General features: G+C 43.5%; 1 protein-coding gene across 1 annotated transcript in view; it reads left to right on the plus strand.

Moving 5' to 3' along the window:
• Nucleotides 1-21,614, plus strand: part of LOC108578734 (protein groucho-like) — a 63,773-nt gene that overhangs the window by 38,234 nt on the left and 3,925 nt on the right. The window contains exons 5-10 of the mRNA XM_017942111.1: nt 587-724; nt 6,806-7,085; nt 9,685-9,710; nt 15,451-15,594; nt 17,120-17,664; nt 20,377-20,652. Coding sequence (XP_017797600.1) covers nt 587-724; nt 6,806-7,085; nt 9,685-9,710; nt 15,451-15,594; nt 17,120-17,664; nt 20,377-20,652 — 1,409 coding nt within the window. The remainder of the gene's footprint in view (nt 1-586; nt 725-6,805; nt 7,086-9,684; nt 9,711-15,450; nt 15,595-17,119; nt 17,665-20,376; nt 20,653-21,614) is intronic.

Here is a 21,614-nt window from a genome sequence, read left to right on the forward strand (position 1 = left end):
ACGGCTTCTACGTTTCAGAGAAATACTTTTGCTCGCGTCAGTGGTATACGCTTCTACGTTTCAGAAGAAGAGGGAAAGGAAATTCAGAAAAAATAACGTAATCTAAATTAAACGTAAAACTTCAAGAAGCATCAATTTCCGTAGGAACAAATTAGGTGTAATTTCACAGCAGAGGTGTTCCTTCGTTCTTTCTTCTACACCGTCTAATTTTACCCCGCTCGTTAAAAGTGTCCACGGTTTAAACACTTCGCTTAACGAAAAGAGCCGCCGCACCCCGAAGAAATATTTTCGATCTTTCGTGGACAGCTGGAAGGCATATGTTGCTCCATCGAAAGGAAAATAAAAGCTTCTTTCCCTCTTCTCGCGTGCACTTTGTTATCGGCGCTTAGCTTTAACTTTCGTGGTGTGCTCTCACGCGTCGACCGATCACCCACTGTGCCAAGTTAAGAAAGAAAGAAAAAGATAAACGAAAAGGGAACAACCGCGACATCGTTCTTTCGCCCACGCCACAAATATCATCCTCAGAACGTTGACGAAAACTAAATCGCGGTTGGTATTTTTTTTCTTTCTGTTGTTGTTGCTGCAGGCCGAAATATCGAAGAGACTGAACGCAATCATCGCACAGATTTTGCCCTTCCTGTCACAAGAACATCAACAGCAGGTCGCCACCGCTGTTGACAGGGCAAAACAGGTCACGATGACGGAGCTGAACTCCATAATTGGGGTAAGTGTGCATCATGCTCTGTAATTGACTAATTTTCGAAGGAGGGAAGGAACGAGTGCGGCCGTTTCGATCGGCGGTCGGTGTGTGTCAGCATCAGGATGTCGCAACAGGTGCATCATGGAAATTACGCGTATTTCTCCGTTGAGAAAAAAGGTTAGCAGTCGTTTGCCAATCGAAGCTGCCAGTTGGAAGAACGTTGTGCGAGTCCAATAACCGTGGCGATTCGAAGAGAGGCAGCTTGAAATAAGTTTTATTAACTTCATAAATCGTTCGTTACGACGTGCCTGGGGGCCTCGTTAAAATTACTTTCATCGTAACACGTGGGGGGACTATTCTTCGTGAAAAAGAAACAAAAAATAAAAATAATAAAAAAAGCCCGACTTTTCGTCGGTGGTAATTGGTAAATTTATTCTGTTGGTTATTCTACAGTTCTGAATTTTTTTTTCGAACTGACGCTTTTTTGTACTTAAAATACGTTTTTATATTAAAAAGTTCGTCCTCAAAAAGAATTTAATTTATTTCTGTTCTCTAATAGTCTATTTCATACTATAAAATATAACCATCTCCGACCCTTGACAACCCAACTCAACTTTCCACCACCGCCACCAAACACGTTTCTTTCGTACACCTTTTTCATTTCAACCCCACACCACCCACTCTCATACGATCCGGCCGTTCCAAAGCGAAATATCGCATGTTGCACTTAGAAGCCCGAGCATGACCTCTATATTTCGGGGCGAAAAGAAAGAAAGAAAGGGAGAAAAAAGGAAAGGAAAGTGGTGCACACAAGGCAAAAACCTATTGCACCGGGCAAACCATCGAGCAGTTTTACACGCGACCAGCCGCTTATTCGGCTGAGCGGGTAATTTAAGGTCGTTAAGTCGGGTGAATCATCCTCGTGTATCCATTACCTGACCCTGACGAGTCGCAAGCACCATCGCGGCGCAGCTTCCACTTAAAGACTTTTTTACGACACCGAGAGATTCGTTCGCTCATCAACCTTTGCTTGAATTTACATAATAGACCGACGCCGAATCCGAGCATGATCGTGTGTTCTCGTACATGTATACCAAAGGATGAAGATGGGGTGAAGAAACGACGCGTTTCTTCGTCAAACAGTGTCTCGTACGACGGACTTCCGGTGGAGAACGTTTTTCTCATACTCATGGGGCGGACACTATGGGGCCCTGGTAGCGCGTACACACAGTCGACGGTGAAATTGGCATTCGACCGCCGCGGCACGTATAATTGAGTTCCGAGTTGGTTCTCGCGTGCACGACTTGAATAATTCCGTGGTCTCTCTCCTCGTCGATGGCCTAAACGAATGCACACGACTCTCTCTCTCGTCGCACCCTGGCCACGCTTGAATTATTCTTCCTGCACGCGTGCGACGCACGGGGAACACGAGGCGCGTTAAAAAGCATCGATAAACTGAACATTTTCTTTCTTTTTTCTTTTTCTATTTGTTTTGCGTGACGTGGTAATTCAAGTCTCGGGTTGGTTTTGAAATTTCAGCGAAACGGGGAAAAATGCCGGTTTCATGCCGGGGCAAAGATAGTGTTTCGACATGGATATCGTGATTCTCTTTTCTCTCTCCCTCTCTCTCTCTCCGTCCATTAACGTGACCAGTGAAAAAAATTAATTGGTAGTTATCTGATTGATACTGGGAATATTTAACGGCACATATCAAAGAAATAAACGAGATGGTTGTAATTCAATGGATTATAAGAGATACAAGCCTCGATATTGTTCCTGTGTTTACGACTGCAAGATACTATTTAATACGTCGAGTTTCTTGGCGAAAAAGGAAGACAACTTCTTCTGGGTTGAAAATACTTTCGTAACCACTCGAGAACGGCAATTAATGCAAATTTCGCTTATCAAATTTTTTTTCACGTATTGTGTAAACCTATAATGAAATGTTTTTACAAATACTTCTTTTTTTCCCCACCAATGTTTGTGTAGAATTATTCCGAATAATTACTTCATCTGATTTCAACATCATCCTAGCCATCGTTCCAGTTCAACGTTACCAATCATCTAAACCATTCACAAAAGAAAAAAAAGATCGATCAATGAAAAAAAAAAAAGAGAAACAGACAGACATGCTCATTATCCATCCCAATAGTCGCGTACAAAATCAAACTAGTCCCACTCCGTCGTCCTCGATTTAACGAGCGCTGGCCTGACCGCTACAAATCGTCCGATCGAGGTCGTGACACAAACCGCAATCTGCAGTTGCGTAATACGCGTCATCGGCATGTGGGGACATAATCAGTGCGTGCACTCCTCGCGCGGCCGGTGGGGTACAAGGTGAAGCCGGCAGTGTGACACGTGCACATGCACTTCTCGTTCCTGCATACTATATACGATGCACGTAGATCTACCAGAAGAGGGGGACATTCTGTTAGCTCTCTCTCTCTCTCTCTCTCTCTCTCTCTCTCTCTCTCTCTCTATCTCTCTCTTGAGTACTCTTCATCCTAGGGTTCGAAATGCTAAATAAAGACGAGGAGACGAAACGTGCATAGAAACAGACGAGAGAAAGACGCATATAGAACGAAGGCGTATAGCAAAACCCAACGAACGCAACGCAACGAACGAACGAACGAACCAGAGAGGAAAAGAGAAACAGAGATAGAGCGTAACAGGAGGGGCTAAAGGCTGAAGGGACGACGGAGGCAAATAGACATAAGCGCCAACCCCCATGAATATGTATTACTCGGTAAACAGGGGTTGAATCAATATTTCGTTTAATAACACTGTACGCTGGAACGCAATTCTCCTCTCTCTCTCTCTCTCACTCCCTTCATCCCCCTGTCTCCTCTGTATCTGATTGGACCTCTCTGTTTCACCCTCTCGTTTCCCTCCTTCTTCTTCCTCTCTTGAACGTGCTCCTACCATCATCGCAACCCTCCCCCCTATCCACGCACAGACAGAGATTGCCACACAGAACAGCCAGCCAGCCAGCCAAGCCAGCCAGCTAGAGGGGTGCATTTGTACCGGCGCACAGGGTATTCTCTGACACGTATTTAAACGCACAGGTATGGACGAGTCGCACCTCGGGCAACGCGCGATGCTGCTGGACGTACCGATCCACCCCTCATACTGCCTGCATGTGCCCTCCCCTTCCGCGTATTATTCACGCCGCGTTAAACCTCGTTTGGGACTATTACGTTTCGTTTGCCGCGTGCTGCACGAACGACAACGGCCTCCCGTTGCCTCGAACGCGAATTGAATACCGCCGGGGCTCGTGCCTCTCCCCTTCCGCCCGATTTTCGACCTGTATACCGCTTATTTATCGCGAACGCGTAGGTACTTGGTCAGAACGTTCGGTTTTTTTCTTCTCTCTCTCTCTCTGCATCGTGACCGCCACCATCGCGAGGCTCGTTACACCAGGGGGATGGAATAATTGCGTAGGCGGGGAACGCGATTTCCGATGAAAATAACCGGGACTGTCGATGCGTTTCCTGTAGACCTTGTTGATGGGAGAACGTTACACGATTATTGCTTGTTCGACGAATCAAATTGGACGTTCCTTGCTTCTTTTTTTTTTGTTTTTTGTTGTTGGGTACGCTTGGTGAGATGGGGAAGAGTGGTGTAACTGGCTTTTATCTTTGTTTAGAGGATAGTATATGGGAGTGGTAGAGGGTTGAAATGTGATTGAAGAGTTTTTTTTTTTGTTACATATGTGAAACTGAGTGCGTTCGATGTGAGGAAAAATGGAAATTTGTGTAACGGAAGTTATCGGAATTAGAGGAAACAGGAGGAAGATCGCCGTAACGACCGAGTGACTGTGAATTCTTTCGGAGTAATTAAAAAAAAGATTCTTAATAATGCACACGTTCCGAGCGGTTACGTAGTCGCTGTTGTCGCGAGACACGTTTCAACGGAGACGATAGAGTTAATCGAAACACATTTATATAAAATGTATTTCTGTCGAATATTATCTTTGGAGTTTGATAAAAATTATTTAGCCGTCGGTTGTTTTCCTTAATAATAAACCTCTTGGCCGGTCTTTCTGTAGAAAAACATTGATTTAGCGACAACTAAAATATCCTCCTGTGTAAACGTACATATCTCGAGTGAAATAAATCTTCTATCACAATGTGTCAATTTACGAAAGATCGGAACGTCTGAAGTATGTTCATTCGAAACGTTTAATTATAGTACAGTCCAGACCAAAATTCTCTTCTTGACCTACTGTTCCACTTACCTCCTGCACATTAATCCATTCCGTTTCTTTCAAATTATCCTCAAAGATACCCGAAAGAGATTCTCCATCCGAAATATTCCGTAAAACACCGTCTGCGACACGCCACTTACCACCAACCCCCGTCGATGAAAGGGTCTCGCGACGCTGAAAAAAAAAAGCGACGTTCCGCGAGGCGTGTCTTAAAAAATCGATACCCCTGAAAAATGAACGTCAACGAGGTCCTCCTCGTCCTCCTCCTACGTTGGCCGTCTCGTATACTCTCGGGGTCCCTCGTGATGGTCGTTCGTCGAACGGGCCTCGCATAGAAAAAGTTGTTGCGCGTCAAAAGCCCCTCGCCGGAAGTCGAGTGGCCGCAAGGCAAATTGCAAGCTACATCCGTGGAGTAGGTACACGTGCGTAGGGCGGCGCAAATACGTCCCTAGGGGGTAAACTGTGCTGCGGGGAAGACCATGCGAGCCGTATACACACACACACACACAGGTTCGCCACGATCCCTCGTCTCTCCCTTGGCCCATTCAGCGACACAGTCCAGGAAAATAACTATCGTACACAATCGGCGCGTACCCCGAGAGGGGTTATTTCGCATAATCCACCCTCTGTGGTGCGACCACCGACCCTCGTTCCAAGAGAATCGTGTGTTACCTTCCTTCCCTACTTCTCTTTCTCTCCTTTCGTTGCCCGACCCTAAATACCTAAGTGAAATCCACGATAAGCATGATTCGCACACGTAACGAGTTTACCGGCCTCTGTTATCCCCTCTTGATCTTACGCTGGATTTCTCTCCCCTTCTAATTCCCTTCTTCTCTGTCTTGGTCGATTTCCTTCTCTCTCTCTCTCGCTTCGTTGACATTCTTCGGGTGTATTTGTAACGATGGATTCATCCCCCTTTCCTTTTTCTTTTCGTTGCTTCTTATGGAACAGCTTTAGAGGCCTCGTGACCATCGGTCTTTGCCGAAGGGTCCTCGAGTATGGATTCGTTTTCACCCCTTGCTCTGTGACCGAACGTATGACGTCAGGTTTGCCCTTGCTTCGGGATGACATTTCATCCTGACTACGGAGGTGTAAGGAAATGTACCCTGGGGAGAAGGGATCGTGGAGTTATGTGGTCTTGCGGTTCGAGTAATTAGCATCGACGTTGTGTTTCGTCTAAACCTTGAGTTGTTCGTTGGAATTTTAGAGTTATCCTGTTTATCGTCGGGTGTAGTTTCTTGGTAGATCGATTTAATCGAGATGTTCGCGTTCTCCTTTCCCTGTAAACGTTTAACCTGTTGCCTTCCGAATTCAGCAATGTCCGTGCACTAGAATTAATCGTTCGAACGTGTCAAACTCACGTTAAACGACAAAGATGCTGTGCATTATACGTAGATAACTATGTTTCGATATTATGTTACGTTAAAATTCATGCATACATAATCTGTATTGCTATTGCGATTTCGGAAAGACCATAATTCACCGGGCGTTATAAATCAACGGGTTAATTTGAACACGTTGTAGAAATATGGTGCATTGTTTTATAATTAGTGCATTGTAATTAACGTGTGTACATATTGTTGTTCCTCAAAGGATTCCCACTGTGATTTTTGGGCTACTTTAAACGATGCGATAATAATACGCGATAAACGAAACATTTCGACGGAAAATTTCGACTCGAAATTAATCTTAAATTATAAATATCCGAAACCTACCCCGCCCAAGTATAATCTGAAATTTTGCAAATTATTCCACAAATGTACAAGCTACCTCGAAACGTTCCAAAATTTTCAACGTTGAAATGAAATTATGTTAGAGATATCCGTTATTTATTCCTATCTCAATCTCCTAAACTAGAGGATGAGCATTGTTGATAGTAGTATTTTCGTATGTTGCAGCAACAGAGACCTGATATATCAAGACTGCTGCAGCAAATGCATGCTCAACAACTGCCACCGGGGACGGCTTTAGGCGCTCATCCAGGGCTACCCGGACTTCCGGGACTAGGACCAGCTGCTGGACTTCCGGTGCCGACTTCCGCCTCCTCTGCTCTTCTTGGTCTCGGCCTAACGCCGGGGGCAGCCACAGCACCCGGCACAACAGCAGCTCATCCGCTGTCGATGCTAAGTAAACCGGAACTGCATCGTGGCCAACCCGATGATTTAAAGAGCAATGGCGGTGAGTATTTCACCCTTCCTTCTTTTTTTCTCTTCTCTCTTTTCTTCTCTCGGTTGCCTTTTCTACGATATTTTCTTTCCCTTTGTAACAGTTTCTTCCTATTAATTTTTCTTTTCTTCTAACCCTTTGACCGTTTTAACAGCTGATTTTCAACGTTTCCTTTTTTATTTTTTTTTTCTTCGCGCAACAAGTATATATATGTATATACGTATATATACAACAAGCTTTTTCGATAATGTATTTTCGGAGGTTGAACGTTGAGAGAAAATAATCAACGTCCTAAACAAATATTACTAGAACTCCTTGGCAAGAAAAGCAGGAACCCGTGGTAAATGACAGTAACAATAACAAGATAAATATCCCGCTTGTTTGCGCAAAGACTCACTCTTGCTACGTGAAAATTCGACGAGTAATAGAACGACGGTAAACCTTAGCTGAAATACGTCAGACGCGAAATATATACATATTCCTTCTAATAAAAAGTTTTTATTCGTTGGATGAATGAAAAAAGAAAAAACGAGATATCATTTTTAGAAACGATCACGCGTCTTAACTGGTACAACATATACCTAGCGTTAAAGGGTTAACTGTGACATAATACGGGGGTGGATTGAAAAGTTCGCGGTTTAAGTATGAAAGCGCAGTTTTTAGGTGCTTGCAATTTGTACCGTGTAATCTGTGATCATTTGCGTACAGACGTACGAAGTTTCGTGGCTCCGTCGTTATTTTTCTCTCTTTTACAGCTGGTGAGGTAGAGGTGTTTACAGCGACGGAGAAGAGACGAGTAGAAGTGAGAAATGATCCAGTACCTGGTGACGAAGGACCTCACCGCAAGGACCTTGAATGATTTTCACAAGGACTTGGAATAATTTTTGCAAGGTCCTTGAATGATCTTTGAAGTGAGGTCCTTTATCTTCGGGTATTGGATGCTCTATCTACTGCAAGTACCTGTACTTCACTAGCTGTAAAAGAGAGAAAAATAACGACGGAACCACGAAACTGTATACATTAGTACACAATTAATTGCATATCGTATGGTAAAAATTACCAGCACTTGGCAACGATCCTTCATACTTAGCCCGCGAACTTTCCAATCCACCCTAGTACAATTACACTCCGCCTACGAAATCAAAGTTTCTCAGAAAAAAGGAAAATCTCTTCAGATTGCTTCCAATCTTAGGACCGCATACCAAAGTCGCCTATTATCAAGGCTGGGTTCAAACCCCGGAATCAAATTAGCGCCGGTTAATTTCCACGCTTCCTCTTACAACGCATTACATTCGCGTTCACTCGGTAGCAATTCCAAAAAACCACAAAAGACCGGTACAGGGTGGCGTTACCAAGCTCTCCCCATTTCTCCTCTCTCTTTCCACACCCTTTTCCCTTCACGATCGAATTCCTCGCTATTGGGTCCGGTCCACGGGAATCGTAAAACCCCGGAATACTCGTTATACGCATACCTTCCGCCCTTTCACACGATTTTAATTGCCACCTCTGTGGGCAGCGCGGCGGGAAAAGAAATTAACGAAATTCCGGCCTTTGGTCACGTTCGAGTGGCGAGGCGCGGTGGTTGCCGCGCCCGTCATATAACGAATCGCACCTGCGCATGCGCACTCGCTCGTTTGTTCTCTCCGCTCGCGAGAGAGAGAGAGAGAGAGAGAGAGTTTCGCGTTTGCGAGGCACAGTCCAGACCACCGGTGGGGGGATTTTTCCTCTTTTTGTCACCATCATCCGTTTGATCCCGCTTTTGCGATACTCCCTGGCAGAAAAAAAAAGAGAAAAAAAGGGAAGAGAGTGTATGCTTATACATATATATATACACATATGTGTGTGTACGTACGTGTATAGGGGGGGGTGGTATATGTATGTATTTATGTGTGCATCGAAAACGCGGGGGATCTCTCTGTGGAGCCACGGGACAGTCGACATCGTAGGGGTAAAGGGTTGGCGAGGAGGGTATACGGGGAGGGGTTGAAAAAAAAAAAATATGTAGCCGACATGGCGGCGGAGGCGTGCGGCGCGGCGCGGTGTGCGGCTCGACCCGCTCGACTGGAAATTTTCAAAGCGCTTTTCGGGTATCCGCTTTCGGCGGGGGTGAGCGTGTTTGCGTCACCCTGTTAGCGGACACCGGCGGTTTTGAGCGAAAAGCGCATAAATATGCATGAAGATCATTTATACGGGCGCCGCTCGCGCTTCCACTATCCGCGCCACACTGCACACACACACTCACGCACACTTTGCGCCTATATATGTGTATAGCTCATCCTCCCCATAGTTCACACTGTGTGTTTCTGTGTGGAGCTCACACTCCCTGTTGTGTCTCTCTTTTATGGTCACGTTATTAACATTTTATCGACGCGCGGTGGCCGGGATTTCGACAATTTTTTTTCTCGTTCACCTGCTCACCCTCCACCTCGCTCTGAACCTTCTATCATCCCCTGTATCCGTTCTTTCCAGTTTTCTTTCTGTTTTTTTTTTTTTGTATTTTTCTCTTTATTTTTTTGGGTGAGGCCAACGTCATGCATGAAAATGATTTTTTTCCGTGAAAACTTTCCGCACGGCTTTTGACTGACGACTGTTTGCGTTTGTCTCGTTACAGGTCTCAGCTCGACCGAGGAGAGACACGTGAGTAGAAAATATTTCGTTCTATTTTTTGTCTACCGGATCATTCTATTTTTTTTTGTTTTTGGTTTTTGCTCTCTTCTTTCTCTGTTATTCCTCTCTCTCTCCCACTGTTTGTTTGTTTCTTTTGTTCGTTTTTTCACTATCTGTCGAGCGTTTATTTCGAATGTAGCGAACCGCGACCGGGGTGGGGTATCTACGAGTTTTCGAACGAATTTTATGTTAAAGAGAACGCGTGGGTGGAAATTTTTTTTGGGGATTTCTCGGGGCTTGGAATTTTCGATCGAACACGTCGTCTGATTAGCTTCGGTTGATTTTTCCAACGCGTCTTGGCCACCTGAACGAATTTTCATTTCCGGAACTGTTCGATTCTCTTTTCACGTCACTCACGATCATTCTCGTTCAGAGTTTCACCCTTACGCATCGACCGTATCGCAATCTTCGCCCATCTTTCGGAAAACATCCTCGCACAGTTGCCAATCGAAAGTGTTCTCCCCCTTTCGAAGTTTATTTCTCGTTACACCGTGTCTCAATCCCCCGTTTCTCGCCGTTGTCGCTTTTTAACGAATAACTTACGGGATGGTTGACGCGTGTAGCGACGCAGAAATCACGCACAACGGTAACGTCGTCGTTTCGAATGAAATTATTAATGCACGCTGAAGAGGCGGCGGCGTGGTGCTGCTCTTTGTTAGAATTTTCGAGCGTCAGCGAGGGAGAGAGAAGGAGAAAAAGGGATGGGACGCGCTTTATTTTTCACGTGTCGTAATTAAGGTTTACTACGCAAATGAAATTATGTCAGCGTCGCTGTTTTATCGCGGATGAAACAATAATATGCGCGGAGATTTACGGTTCCATATTTTCACTCCGGTAAATATTTCTCCCCTGAAACGCAGACAAATCATTTATCGAAATGTCGAGTTAACAATCGGATTATCCGTCGAACTTCTACGTACGATCTATCGCATAAATAAATAAATATGCGAGCGGATGGGCATTTTTTACCGCTTATCCGTTCTCGCCGCTGTTTCCGTCTGAAATTTCGAAAGGATTTAATGACGTAGATAAATAAATCCAATTGAAGCGAGTCGAACGAACGAACGAACGAACGAACGAATGCAGGGCAAAAATCGTCTCTGTATTTTCAACGATTAAAATTGCTTCAACATCCCGCGTCTCTGTTACTGAATTTATGACTACCACCGCCCGCGTATATGTACGCACATATGTATATACACGTAGCTACGTTGAAAAGAAGTTCCTTTCGTTCCTTTTCGAACGTGAAAATAAATTGACGGAAATATTTGATCCGCGTTCTGATTATTTATGAGAATGTTCCTGAGTCAACCTGGCGTTTAATAATACGACGGGTATAGGTGTTACGCGCGCATCATGACACGCTTTACTAACAAATTCTTTTGTCTCTTCGCACGCGAGCCTACGTAATCGCATGCATGTAGCGCATACTTTTTCCGCAAGTGAAATTATACAGTGCGAAAAAGAAAATGTACATTCATTCGTATAATCTTTACGGAAAACTACTGACGAGGAAGCGAAATGTCACGCGAATGAATAAAAAAAAAAAAAAAACGAATAATCCACAATGAGAAGTCGTACTTACCGACATTCATATTTCTCACATCACGCTCACGTTTATATACAGTCACCAGTATTTCTCCACTCTCCTTCGCGACTATCTCTCAACATGGAGCACAGAAAAATCGCGTTTTAATTAATCTCTCGCAGACAATTCTATCTGGAAAGGATGTGAATCAATTCCGATAGAAAATGATAGATACAAAGAGATAAGAAGAAAATTGAATCGTTACAAAAATTCCTCTATCTTCTCCCGTTCTTTCGCCAGTTTATGCAACAAAACGCTGTTGTTTATAATATATTGTTAAATATGGCCCATTAATTCCTCCTAGAAATTCGTCGTTATCTTTCAATTGTCACTCGGAAAAATCTAATTTATCTTCTCGTGAGTCACGTTACTATCGGCGGTGAACAGTTTGCCTTCCTCGTGAACGATGCCACACACTCTCTCGAGATGGCTATTCCTAATCCGTGGTCGTAGCGCTAACACGTCGCGTATACGCAGCTTAACGCACGTACAACGCACTCGAAGCACGAGCACTCGCGACGTGACCCATCCTCCCTTCCCTCCGCCGTGTATTACAGCTACGTTACACGCGTGTAACTTTCCGTGCGCGTGAAGGGTACAACGAGTGGTTCGGCGTACTTCGCTCACGAGCACCCACTGTACGCGCAATTATGTTTTCGACGAACGCGCGAGTGGTATAAAGTGGACGGAAAAGAGGCCGCGTCGAAAAAGTACCTAACCGCGGCTACTAAGAAAAGAGTGTGTGTACAGTACGGCAGCTTTCGACTTTTCTCTCTCGTTCCGCCCTTTTCCATTACGTACACGTATGTGTGTGTGTCGTTGGTTTTCCTAGTCCTGGAAGATTTTCGTTCACCGTGTCGTCGAGTAGGTGGAGAACGTTTTGAAACGAGGGAACGTGGGTTTTGGTTGTGGAGTATATTGAAACGGGGTAATATACAGAGGGATTTCGGATAAGTTTGCTCGTTTCGTTCACACCGAAACATTTTGCAAATGCTCCTATCAGCATGGAGGAAAAGTGTGTCGGATTACAAACGCATGGATTCGAGCCAACACTTCAATGACTTCGTTCGATGTGACTGCAGGAGTGAGTCTATGACTTCACCGCACCTTGGAGTACAGCGACAGTCCGATGACCGTGATTGCGAATTGCGTTAGATAAGCAGCAGATGCGGGTACAGTGCGGTGGAAAAGTTTGGAGCATTGTTTGTTACTCGGACGAAAGATTTTTTAGTAAAATAGCATTTCACAAGCGTGGTGTAAAATGAAAATTATCTCATTGAGCTGTTGAAATGGCCAAGATTTAAAATAGATCTGTGGAAATATTTATTAGAAGCTTGGAGCAATATCAAACCGGAAATAATTGAGAAATTAAATTATGCGAAGCGGTCATACGAAGAAAGAGGACTTTGCTAAATTTGTATTGTTTTTCGGGAAAGATAAATCTCATGTTTAATGAGATTTTCGATGAAAAGTTGATTCACTTAAGAGAAACCTCGTTTCTCCTGAAATCATGAATGCGCCAAACTTTCGAGCAGTAGCGTACGTAATACAAACTTCATTCCGCGCGAGAAATAGTAATTTCCCTCGATCGTGGACCAATTTTTCAAACCAGTAACTAGAACAGGCGGAATTACAAAAATAAAAAAATGAAACGAAACGATATTACGCCGTTTGCCCTGCGAAACTGCTAGTTCCCTCCCGGTAGGTCCCGCGAGGAACAAAGAGTACACCGTAGTGGGTTAAATCGAACGGAGTAATGAAACGAGTCCGCGCCGTTCAACGTGGATAGTATTAAAGTTACGAAAGTAATTACAGACGAACACTCTCTCGATTGTATCGAGCTTAGGGGATCAAGTCGGCCCACGATCTCTCTGTTCCGTGTCCAGAAACTTTTCTTCCCGACTCTGTAGCCAAGGGCCCGGCCGGCCACCACGGCTCGCCCGTAGAAAATGCAAGTAACGACCTTCTTCTCTGCGAACGGTCCCGAACCAGACCGTGTAGGAAACACCGGAGAATCAAGATAGACGGAGAAAGAGCGAGGAGAACCAAGGGAGAGGGAACGAGTACGAAGGCAAAAAGGAAGAAGAGAGAAAGAAAGGAAGAAAGAGACCAGAGGAAGAGAGAGAGAGAGAGAGAAAAAAGGGAGAAAAATAATGGAAAGAGCGGAGCACCCATAAAGAAGTAGAGGGAAAGGGGAGATAGCAGCGTGTATTATAGGTTTGCCGAGCCTGTAATCATCGCGGGACCGCGAAACGCCCATCGACGCCCTCTCATTCTGCCTCTCGCCATTCTATTTTCCTCTCTCCTTATTCGACCCATCCTCGGGCAGTTTCCTCGGGTTCTTTTCGTCCCTGTGTCTCCTTCTCGTCCCATTCTCTCTCTCTCTTCGAAGCGTCGTGCCGACTCTATAATCATTATCAACCTCTTCCCAAACCATCTTCCTCTCGTTTTTTTCTTTTTTCTATCGCTCCTTTTTTTTACTCGTCTCTTCTTCTCCTTTTGCTTCTCTCTTCGGTATCTCGCGCCGCTTCCTTTAATTCTCTTTCTCCCTGCGTGCGTGTTATTCGTGGACGCCCTGAACCGCCCTTCTATCGTACTTTCCCCACTTTTTTCTTCGGTTTTAGCGTACTGTGATCAGTCCCGGATTCTATTAATCTTTGGTAGGAATTTGACGGTGGTCTGGAACCTGAGAGGGTCGCGTGCCCGATAAGAATGTGGAGTTACGGCGATATTGCTGTGAGGAAAATTTTGGAATTTTCGTACGGTGAGATTGATCGAGCTGGAGATTTAACGATTTGAGAATTATTCTAAATCACCTGTGTCAGTGGTATATATCTGCGAAGAATTATTTTTGCAACGTAAGATTTCCAATTTTGTGATTTTCGTAGGATAAGATTGATAGAGTTGGAGATTTAACGATTCGAGAGTCTTTTTTAAACATGCGAACGTGTCTGTTGAACATATGTTAATTCGAACCCGATGAATTCAACACCGGTGAACAGATAAGGATCGCAAGAATTACACGAGAGTGGATGATGTGCAAGTCTATCGATGTTGTTTCGCTGATACGATCTTTATTATTCCAAGACAATTAAGACGTTTGACGTAACAGAGGAAAAGTACACATTTGCAAAATATATAAAATTATACATGAAACTTAAAAAGGGGAACTTCTTCTCTTGTTGAAGTGTCATCTCGAAATAGATCTTACGCAGCATGCACGAAAGATAATAATTTTAAATTTTCAGAATTGCAAAATTTTGGATATCCAAGTTCTAACTTGTTTTTTTTTATATCCTCTACGTATTAAGGATTTCTTCGTTGAGTCGAGGTTCGGCGCGTATTCCACGCGCGGAAGGGTGAAACGGTGTGTCGGGCCTCTACGAAAATGATCGAAAATGAGCGATATACGATTCCGTTTCGCGGATAACAGAGATTTTATCCGCGAACGAGCACCGAAATCTACGTATTCGAGCCACGCTGTCGTCCGGGTGGCGCGTAGGCGAAGTCGAAATCGATTATCACGAATGGTCGCGTGACAATTGATAATAACCGTCGACGCGGGTAATTACGGTTTTGTCACGTTGATCGAACCGCAGGAAACACGTGGGTAATCCGTTGTTTCAGTCTACGCCGGTTGTCTGTTATTTAACCAGAGATTAACGGCTGTGTAAACCTACACTTCTGTTCACTTTCCAATATGTATTTCTTCGTCTAGTTCTATCGTTCGCTCGTTTCTCCATCGACTTACCTCAACCCCGTATAATTATTCGTACGAACCGAAAACTTCGCGAGAAAGATATTGAACAAATATACACGAAAGCGTACTTTTCTTTTTCTTGGAGATTTAAAGACACGATCTGTCACGGTCACTAAATAGACAAACGATCAAGTCTGCAAACTTAGACTGTAAGATTGTAGATTGCGAATAAAGGAGGAAGGATTTTCGTCTTTTCTATCTTTTTCTTTTTTTTTTTTTTTAATCATTGGAATTCGTTGGACGTGACAGATCGAGAAACTTGTACAAGTTGATCGAAACACGGTACCGTATTTTGGCGGGTTATTTGAAATGTCGGAGTGTACACGGGCATCGAGAGAACCGTAATTTTCGTTACGTTACAGAGGAGCTCGATATCGCCCGGTGATAAATACAGTCGTCCGCGAACACCGCAGGAGACGCATCATTCCCATCATTCGCAGAATCACCATGACCATCCCATGCACATCAAGAAGATGAAGAAGGAGCAGGACAAGGACATCGGTCATGTGAGTGTTTGCGCTGCGTTATTGTTCCCACTGCGTTTGTTGGTTTTCCTAAGCCTGATGCAGCTCTCGAGCTTTTTAACTTTGCGTGATTATGTTAGTTTCTTTAGAAAATTGTTTGGTTTTGAGAAAAACGAATTTTTTATTTAATTGGACTAAAGAAGTAGATATTATGCAGCATGAGTGTACAATTTTGGATATTAAAATTTGAACTTTTCTTTATATATTCTATATGGTAAGAGTTTTTGTATACTTTGTTCTTGAAACAGGCAAAGATGTGAAAGAAAGGATACGAGGGTTTTTGGTAATGTTAATTATATGTACAATTTTGGATATTAACCCCTTAACTTGCACGCTCGAGTTAATTCGAGCGCGCTAAACAGGCCAAACTGTGCACACTCGAGATAATTCGAGCGGCGTTGTATTTGATGCTGCTATAATTTTTCACACTCGAATATATTCGAGAATTGAAAATAACAATGTGAAAGCTAAGAAAAAGAATCGTGTTATTGATATTTATCATTTACATAGGATTGTAAGCTATAATACTTATTTATTCGAAAATAAAATATAGCCTTTTTCCATGGAACAAAAGCGCAGTATATCGAAATTGTCCACTAAAAGAAAAGTTGAATCAGGAGTGATAACAAATGGAAACCTTTGAGGATGTCGATGTTCTAAAGTTTGTTTTTTTTACATTAAAAAAATTGATTTTTTTTGGCCGGTTTTTTTCAAAAAAACTGTGCGTTAAGGGGTTAAATTTCACAAAATTTTATGTTTCTTGTGGCTTTATGACACGTTAATTACTATCGAGTGTTTATGAGTAAGCATCAGAAAGACTCACGTCCCTTACAAATAAAAAGAGTTTCTATGTCCATAAAATACCTTCTGGGCACCTCGACATTGTTTTAAAGAGGGATTTACCCCTTTCGTTACTAACTGTGACTATAGTCACCCATTCTCTCGCGTTCCATGCATACTAACTGTGACTATAGTCACCCATTCTCTCGCGTTCCATGTATACTAACTGTAGTAACTATAGTCACCCATCGTCGAGCGCTCATTGTACACTAACTGTGACTATAGCCGCCTATCGTCGAGCGTTCGCTGTGTTCAAGCGGTAACTATAGTCACTCATTCTCGAGCGCTCCATGTATACTAACTGTGTCCATAGTCACCCATTGCTGATCGTTCGCTATATTCTACCAGTGACTATAGTTAACCATCGTCGAGCGGTTGCTGTATACTAACGCGACTATAGTCACTTATTGTCGAGCGCTCCCTATATCCTACCGGTGACTATAGTTACCCATAAAAATTTGGAGCACAGTTTCGTTGTATTATCTTAACAACTGTGAAAGTAAAAAAAAAAAACCAATAATGTCACTAAAGTGTACGTTCGTGTTTTGACTAGCTTTGAAGCTTAATTAAAGCACTCAAATTCAACAGAACTGTGCATTACCCCAACCCTCGATAACCGTTCCACGATTCACCCGATAACCCCGATGTCCCTTCACGGTGTCTGCAGAGCGACGGTGAAAAGAGCGATCAGGATTTGGTTGTGGACGACGCGAGCGAGGGACCAACGAGCCCGGTAGTAAACGGCACAACGTCACCCCGAGAGAACGGTCTCGACAAAGTTGCACCCATGGGTGCCGGTGTTCAAACGAAGAAAGACGTTCCTCCGCATTCGCCGAGAAGCGGAACAAGTAGCAACGCGAGCACACCCTCCGCTAAGAAAATGGAGGAACGGGAGAAACCAACGACACCGATCTCCAAACCATTGACGCCCACGTCAGGTTCCGCGATCGGCGGTGGTTTGAAACTATCGGCATCGGCCAAGCTGCTTCAGGGTCCGCCACCTCCCGGTGTACCCAGCGCGTATCCACCGCACTATGCTCCTGGACCACCACCTCACCATCTGGCACCAGCTGGCCAGCATCCACACGTCGACATGATGGGTTACAATGGCTACGCGGCGCCTAGAGCACCACCTTCGCTCCAACAGCTCTACGATCCCCACGCGGCCATGAGAGCTCCCATGGGATCCGTCGGAGTACCCGGAGGCAAACCGTGAGTACACTCGAGCAATTTCTAGGATAAAGCTTCGATTCTTAGAGGTGTACATTGGACACGATGGTTAGGTGATAAATCATGGTTAACACGTTCACTCGCCACGCCAGATTTACATGTTTTGCTCTCAGGGGACCGGAAGAAAATCTTTTATTGTCCTAAGTGTTATACTATGCTTGGTATGTTTTATTACTTTTTTTTTTAATTCAAAATAATGTCTGAAATTTTTAGTTGACGATATTCATTTTATTTTAATTGTTCTAAACATTCGAGACACTCCGGTCACCGATGGATCTATCGAGGAAACAATCTCCGGCCCCGGGTGGCCAACGTGTTAACCCTTGTGCGTTCTTCCGCTCGACTATAAACTTAACACGTTGTCAGACGTGAATTCGGGTTTTTTGTTTCTCAAATGTTAGTCACGGGAGACGTGAATTGTCACCGTTCGTTTTGCTATTGCTGGTGACGAGATACGCTAATTAGCATCATCTACAGCTCTACTATTAAACGAAGTGTTACAAATTATTTTTTAAAAGCTACACATGTCAAACGTGTCAATTTATCATTTTTATTAAAATTCATTCTTCGAGTAGGTACATATTTTTTTTCAAATATCAAAATCGTGTCGTTTAAAAAACAACGTTCAACTTCATACGCAAAGACAGAATTACCAATGCGTTCTAAGCCTTCCTCGAATTATTCGACAAATATTCTACAATTCGTGCGACCTTTACACTAATCAATTCTTAGTTCTACCTCGGATATTAAGCCACTGTAGAACCAGCGGATAATTTCTCCTGACGTAGAATTTAACCTAGACCTAACCTAGATCCCCGTAGAACCTAACCCCCGTCGTTCATCCGCTTATCAACGTCTATCCACCCACCTATGGCGATCGCTTAATGAAGCTGTACGGGTTAATATTTGATCCGAAGATCGAGCATTCGTGCGTCGACTAATGACTAACAGTTGATGCATAACGTATAACTATTGGCCACTATATGGCACACGTTTCTAACCACGTGTACCAGAGTTTTCTCGTATTCGAATCTGGCGAGGGAAAATCGATCGGAAAGAAGAGAAGAATTGTGAAACGAGAGTGGCAAGAGAGTGGTAACACGTTTACCTTGTCGCCAAGAGAGCATTATCAGATGGTATCTCTGGTAGATTCGACGATGCGTGATCCACGAAGCGTAACCAGTTTTCGAGACGAATCTAACCTGAATGAAGGCTAAGTGACTGTGAGATCGAGTCGAAGCTGTTTGCCTTTCGTAGGGATTATAAAAATGCGCCGGTATTCCACCTGCGATAAGATAATTCGATTAAGCGCGTTATCGTGGATATTTAGATGGGGATTTTTAAACGGGGGAATTTATTTGGCACAATTATTTTTTTTTTTTATGTCGTACGGAATTTTTTCGTTACTGTGTTATTCGTTAATTGTGTTGGAAATTTTTACAGTCTGTGATTTTTCTCTTTTTTTTTTTGGTGGTTGTGTGTGTGTGTATAATGATATAGGAGGAAACACGATGATCGCGAATGTTGATATTTTATTTAAAAAAATTTGCATCACAATATGAATGATTTGTTCGGCAAGCAATAAAAATACAGGTTTTGCATTCGAACGAGAAGATCGAACGTTGATATAATACGGTTTTTTTGGTTTAACGTTGTTTGATATTCGGTCTGCTTGCCAGCACAGGGCTTGTTATCTACGCTTCTGTTTGCTATGAAAATTCAGCGATCCTGTTGTTTATTGTAGCCACGGACTGTTAAAATACGATGCATTATCGATATTTTTATTTTAAAGCAGATGTCAATGCCGCGGAAGATTAATGCTCAAGATAAAGCCCGATAGAGCACGTAGTGTTGTGTGTACATAGTGTGGGAACAAAGTCTATTTGCGAAACACGCTAATGTACATAATTAGCGGTAGTGGAAAATGTTCTGATAAACGCGGCAAAATCAATATTTTCAAAGTATCCAGGTTGATTTCGCCGAAATAGAAGCTAACCCGTTCCCTTTACCGCGAAAAATAGAAGGAGACTAAACCTGTTCAATCTAGATTTCGCGAAAAACGGTAATCAATCGTCCAATGTCGTATTTTTATCAAATTTCATTCTCGAAGATTAAATGTACTCCAATATTTCCACGTTCTGTTTTTTATATTCGAGTGCAATACGTATGCTGACTTCAAGAAAATCTAAATTTCGCGAAAAACAGTAATCAATTATTCACTATCACATTTTTACCAAATTTCTTTCTCAAACATTAAATATACTCCAATATTTCCACGTTCTATTTTTTATATTCGAGTGCAATATCTACGTATACTCAAGCGCACACTGATTCCAAGAAAATCTAAATTTCGCAGAAAACAAAAATCCAAATTTTTACCAAATTTCATTCTCAAAAATTAAACATACTCCAATATTCCCACGTTCTATTTTTTACACTCCAGCGTACCTATGCATACTCGAGCACACACTGACTTCAAAAAAAAAAAAAAAAAAAAAAAAAAAGGAAGAAAAAGTGGAAGTTTGGAATACTCGAGTGCCGGTGTGTAGCCCGATTAACTTCTCCAGTTTCGTTAAACGGTCGTTGTCCGCGCGGATCGTCGAACGTGTCAGCGAGCGTAACAGGCCAGTGTGGCGGAGGACGGTTGGCAGACGCGTGTTCACCGCACGAGTCGCATTTTTCTCGATATTTCAGCGCGTACAGCTTCCACGTGTCGAGCGAGGGCCAGATGCAGCCGGTGCCCTTCCCACCGGATGCGCTCAGCGGACAAGGGATACCGCGTCATGCGCGGCAAATTAATACCCTCAGCCACGGGGAGGTCGTGTGCGCTGTCACGATCTCCAATCCGACCAAGTATGTGTACACCGGCGGCAAGGGATGCGTCAAGGTCTGGGACATAGGCCAGGGCGGCACGGGAAGCACCAAGTCGGTCTCACAGCTCGACTGTCTGCAGCCTGATAACTACATCAGGTCAGTGGTTCTCTTCATTTTTCTCTTTCGCTTGGAAACACTTGTTTAAATGGTTCTTTTCGGTGTTTCTGTTCCTTTTGGAAACGTTTTATTCGGTGGTTCTCTTCTTTTTGGAAATATTTTATTTTCCGCGTCTAGGAAGCTTTTGATTTAACCCTTTTTTTCTTATTTAATTCGGATAGATAAAATGTTACTGATTTATTTTGTACGATGATGGCTTTAACTTAGTTTATCTGTACGTTTTGGTCAGGTTAGGTATACTTGGAATAAGTGGAATGTTGATGTGGTGGTGAATTGTTAATTAACGTGGCAAACTTGTAATTCTCAATATTTGCGCAAACCTAAATTACGTTAATTACGTTAACAATCACGCTTGACACTCACTACCAACGACCTTCGTAAATTATCGATGACTCAAGAAACGGACCAAATTCCGTACAATTAATCCCCCAAACATCCTCAAACACAGCATTCCTCCCAACAAAAAAATCTACAAAACTTCGCTAACGGCGGTGTCAAACTCACCAACCATCCACAAACAACACCGCTCATTCGCTAAATTATGCAAGCTACGAACCGTTCGTTTCCCGTTCAAACCTAACCAAACCTAAGCTAACCAAAAAAAGAAAAAGCAAACGATTAAAGCGGGGGGCAAAAAGAAATCAACGACAGAGGGAACGAGGACACGAAACCACCGCATAATGAGATTCGATATTCCGCTCACGAAACGTTCGAAAAATCGTGCGTGGGGAGGCCGAAATGTCGGTTCGCCGTGTAGAACAAACGTTCGACGTTTTCACGATACATTTCGCGCGCGATGCACGTTTTAACGTGGATGGCCCGGGTATAATATCGCCTCTCGTATGACTGTTAATGTCCGCGATACGCGCGGTAATTGAAGCTGGCCGCGTTTTTTGAACGCCGATCCGACCCACCGGCAAATTTAATACATTTCCTCGGTA

The sequence above is a fragment of the Habropoda laboriosa genome, unplaced genomic scaffold (genome assembly GCF_001263275.1).
Source record: "Habropoda laboriosa isolate 0110345459 unplaced genomic scaffold, ASM126327v1 scaffold28, whole genome shotgun sequence".
Classification (NCBI taxonomy): Eukaryota; Metazoa; Arthropoda; class Insecta; order Hymenoptera; family Apidae; genus Habropoda; species Habropoda laboriosa.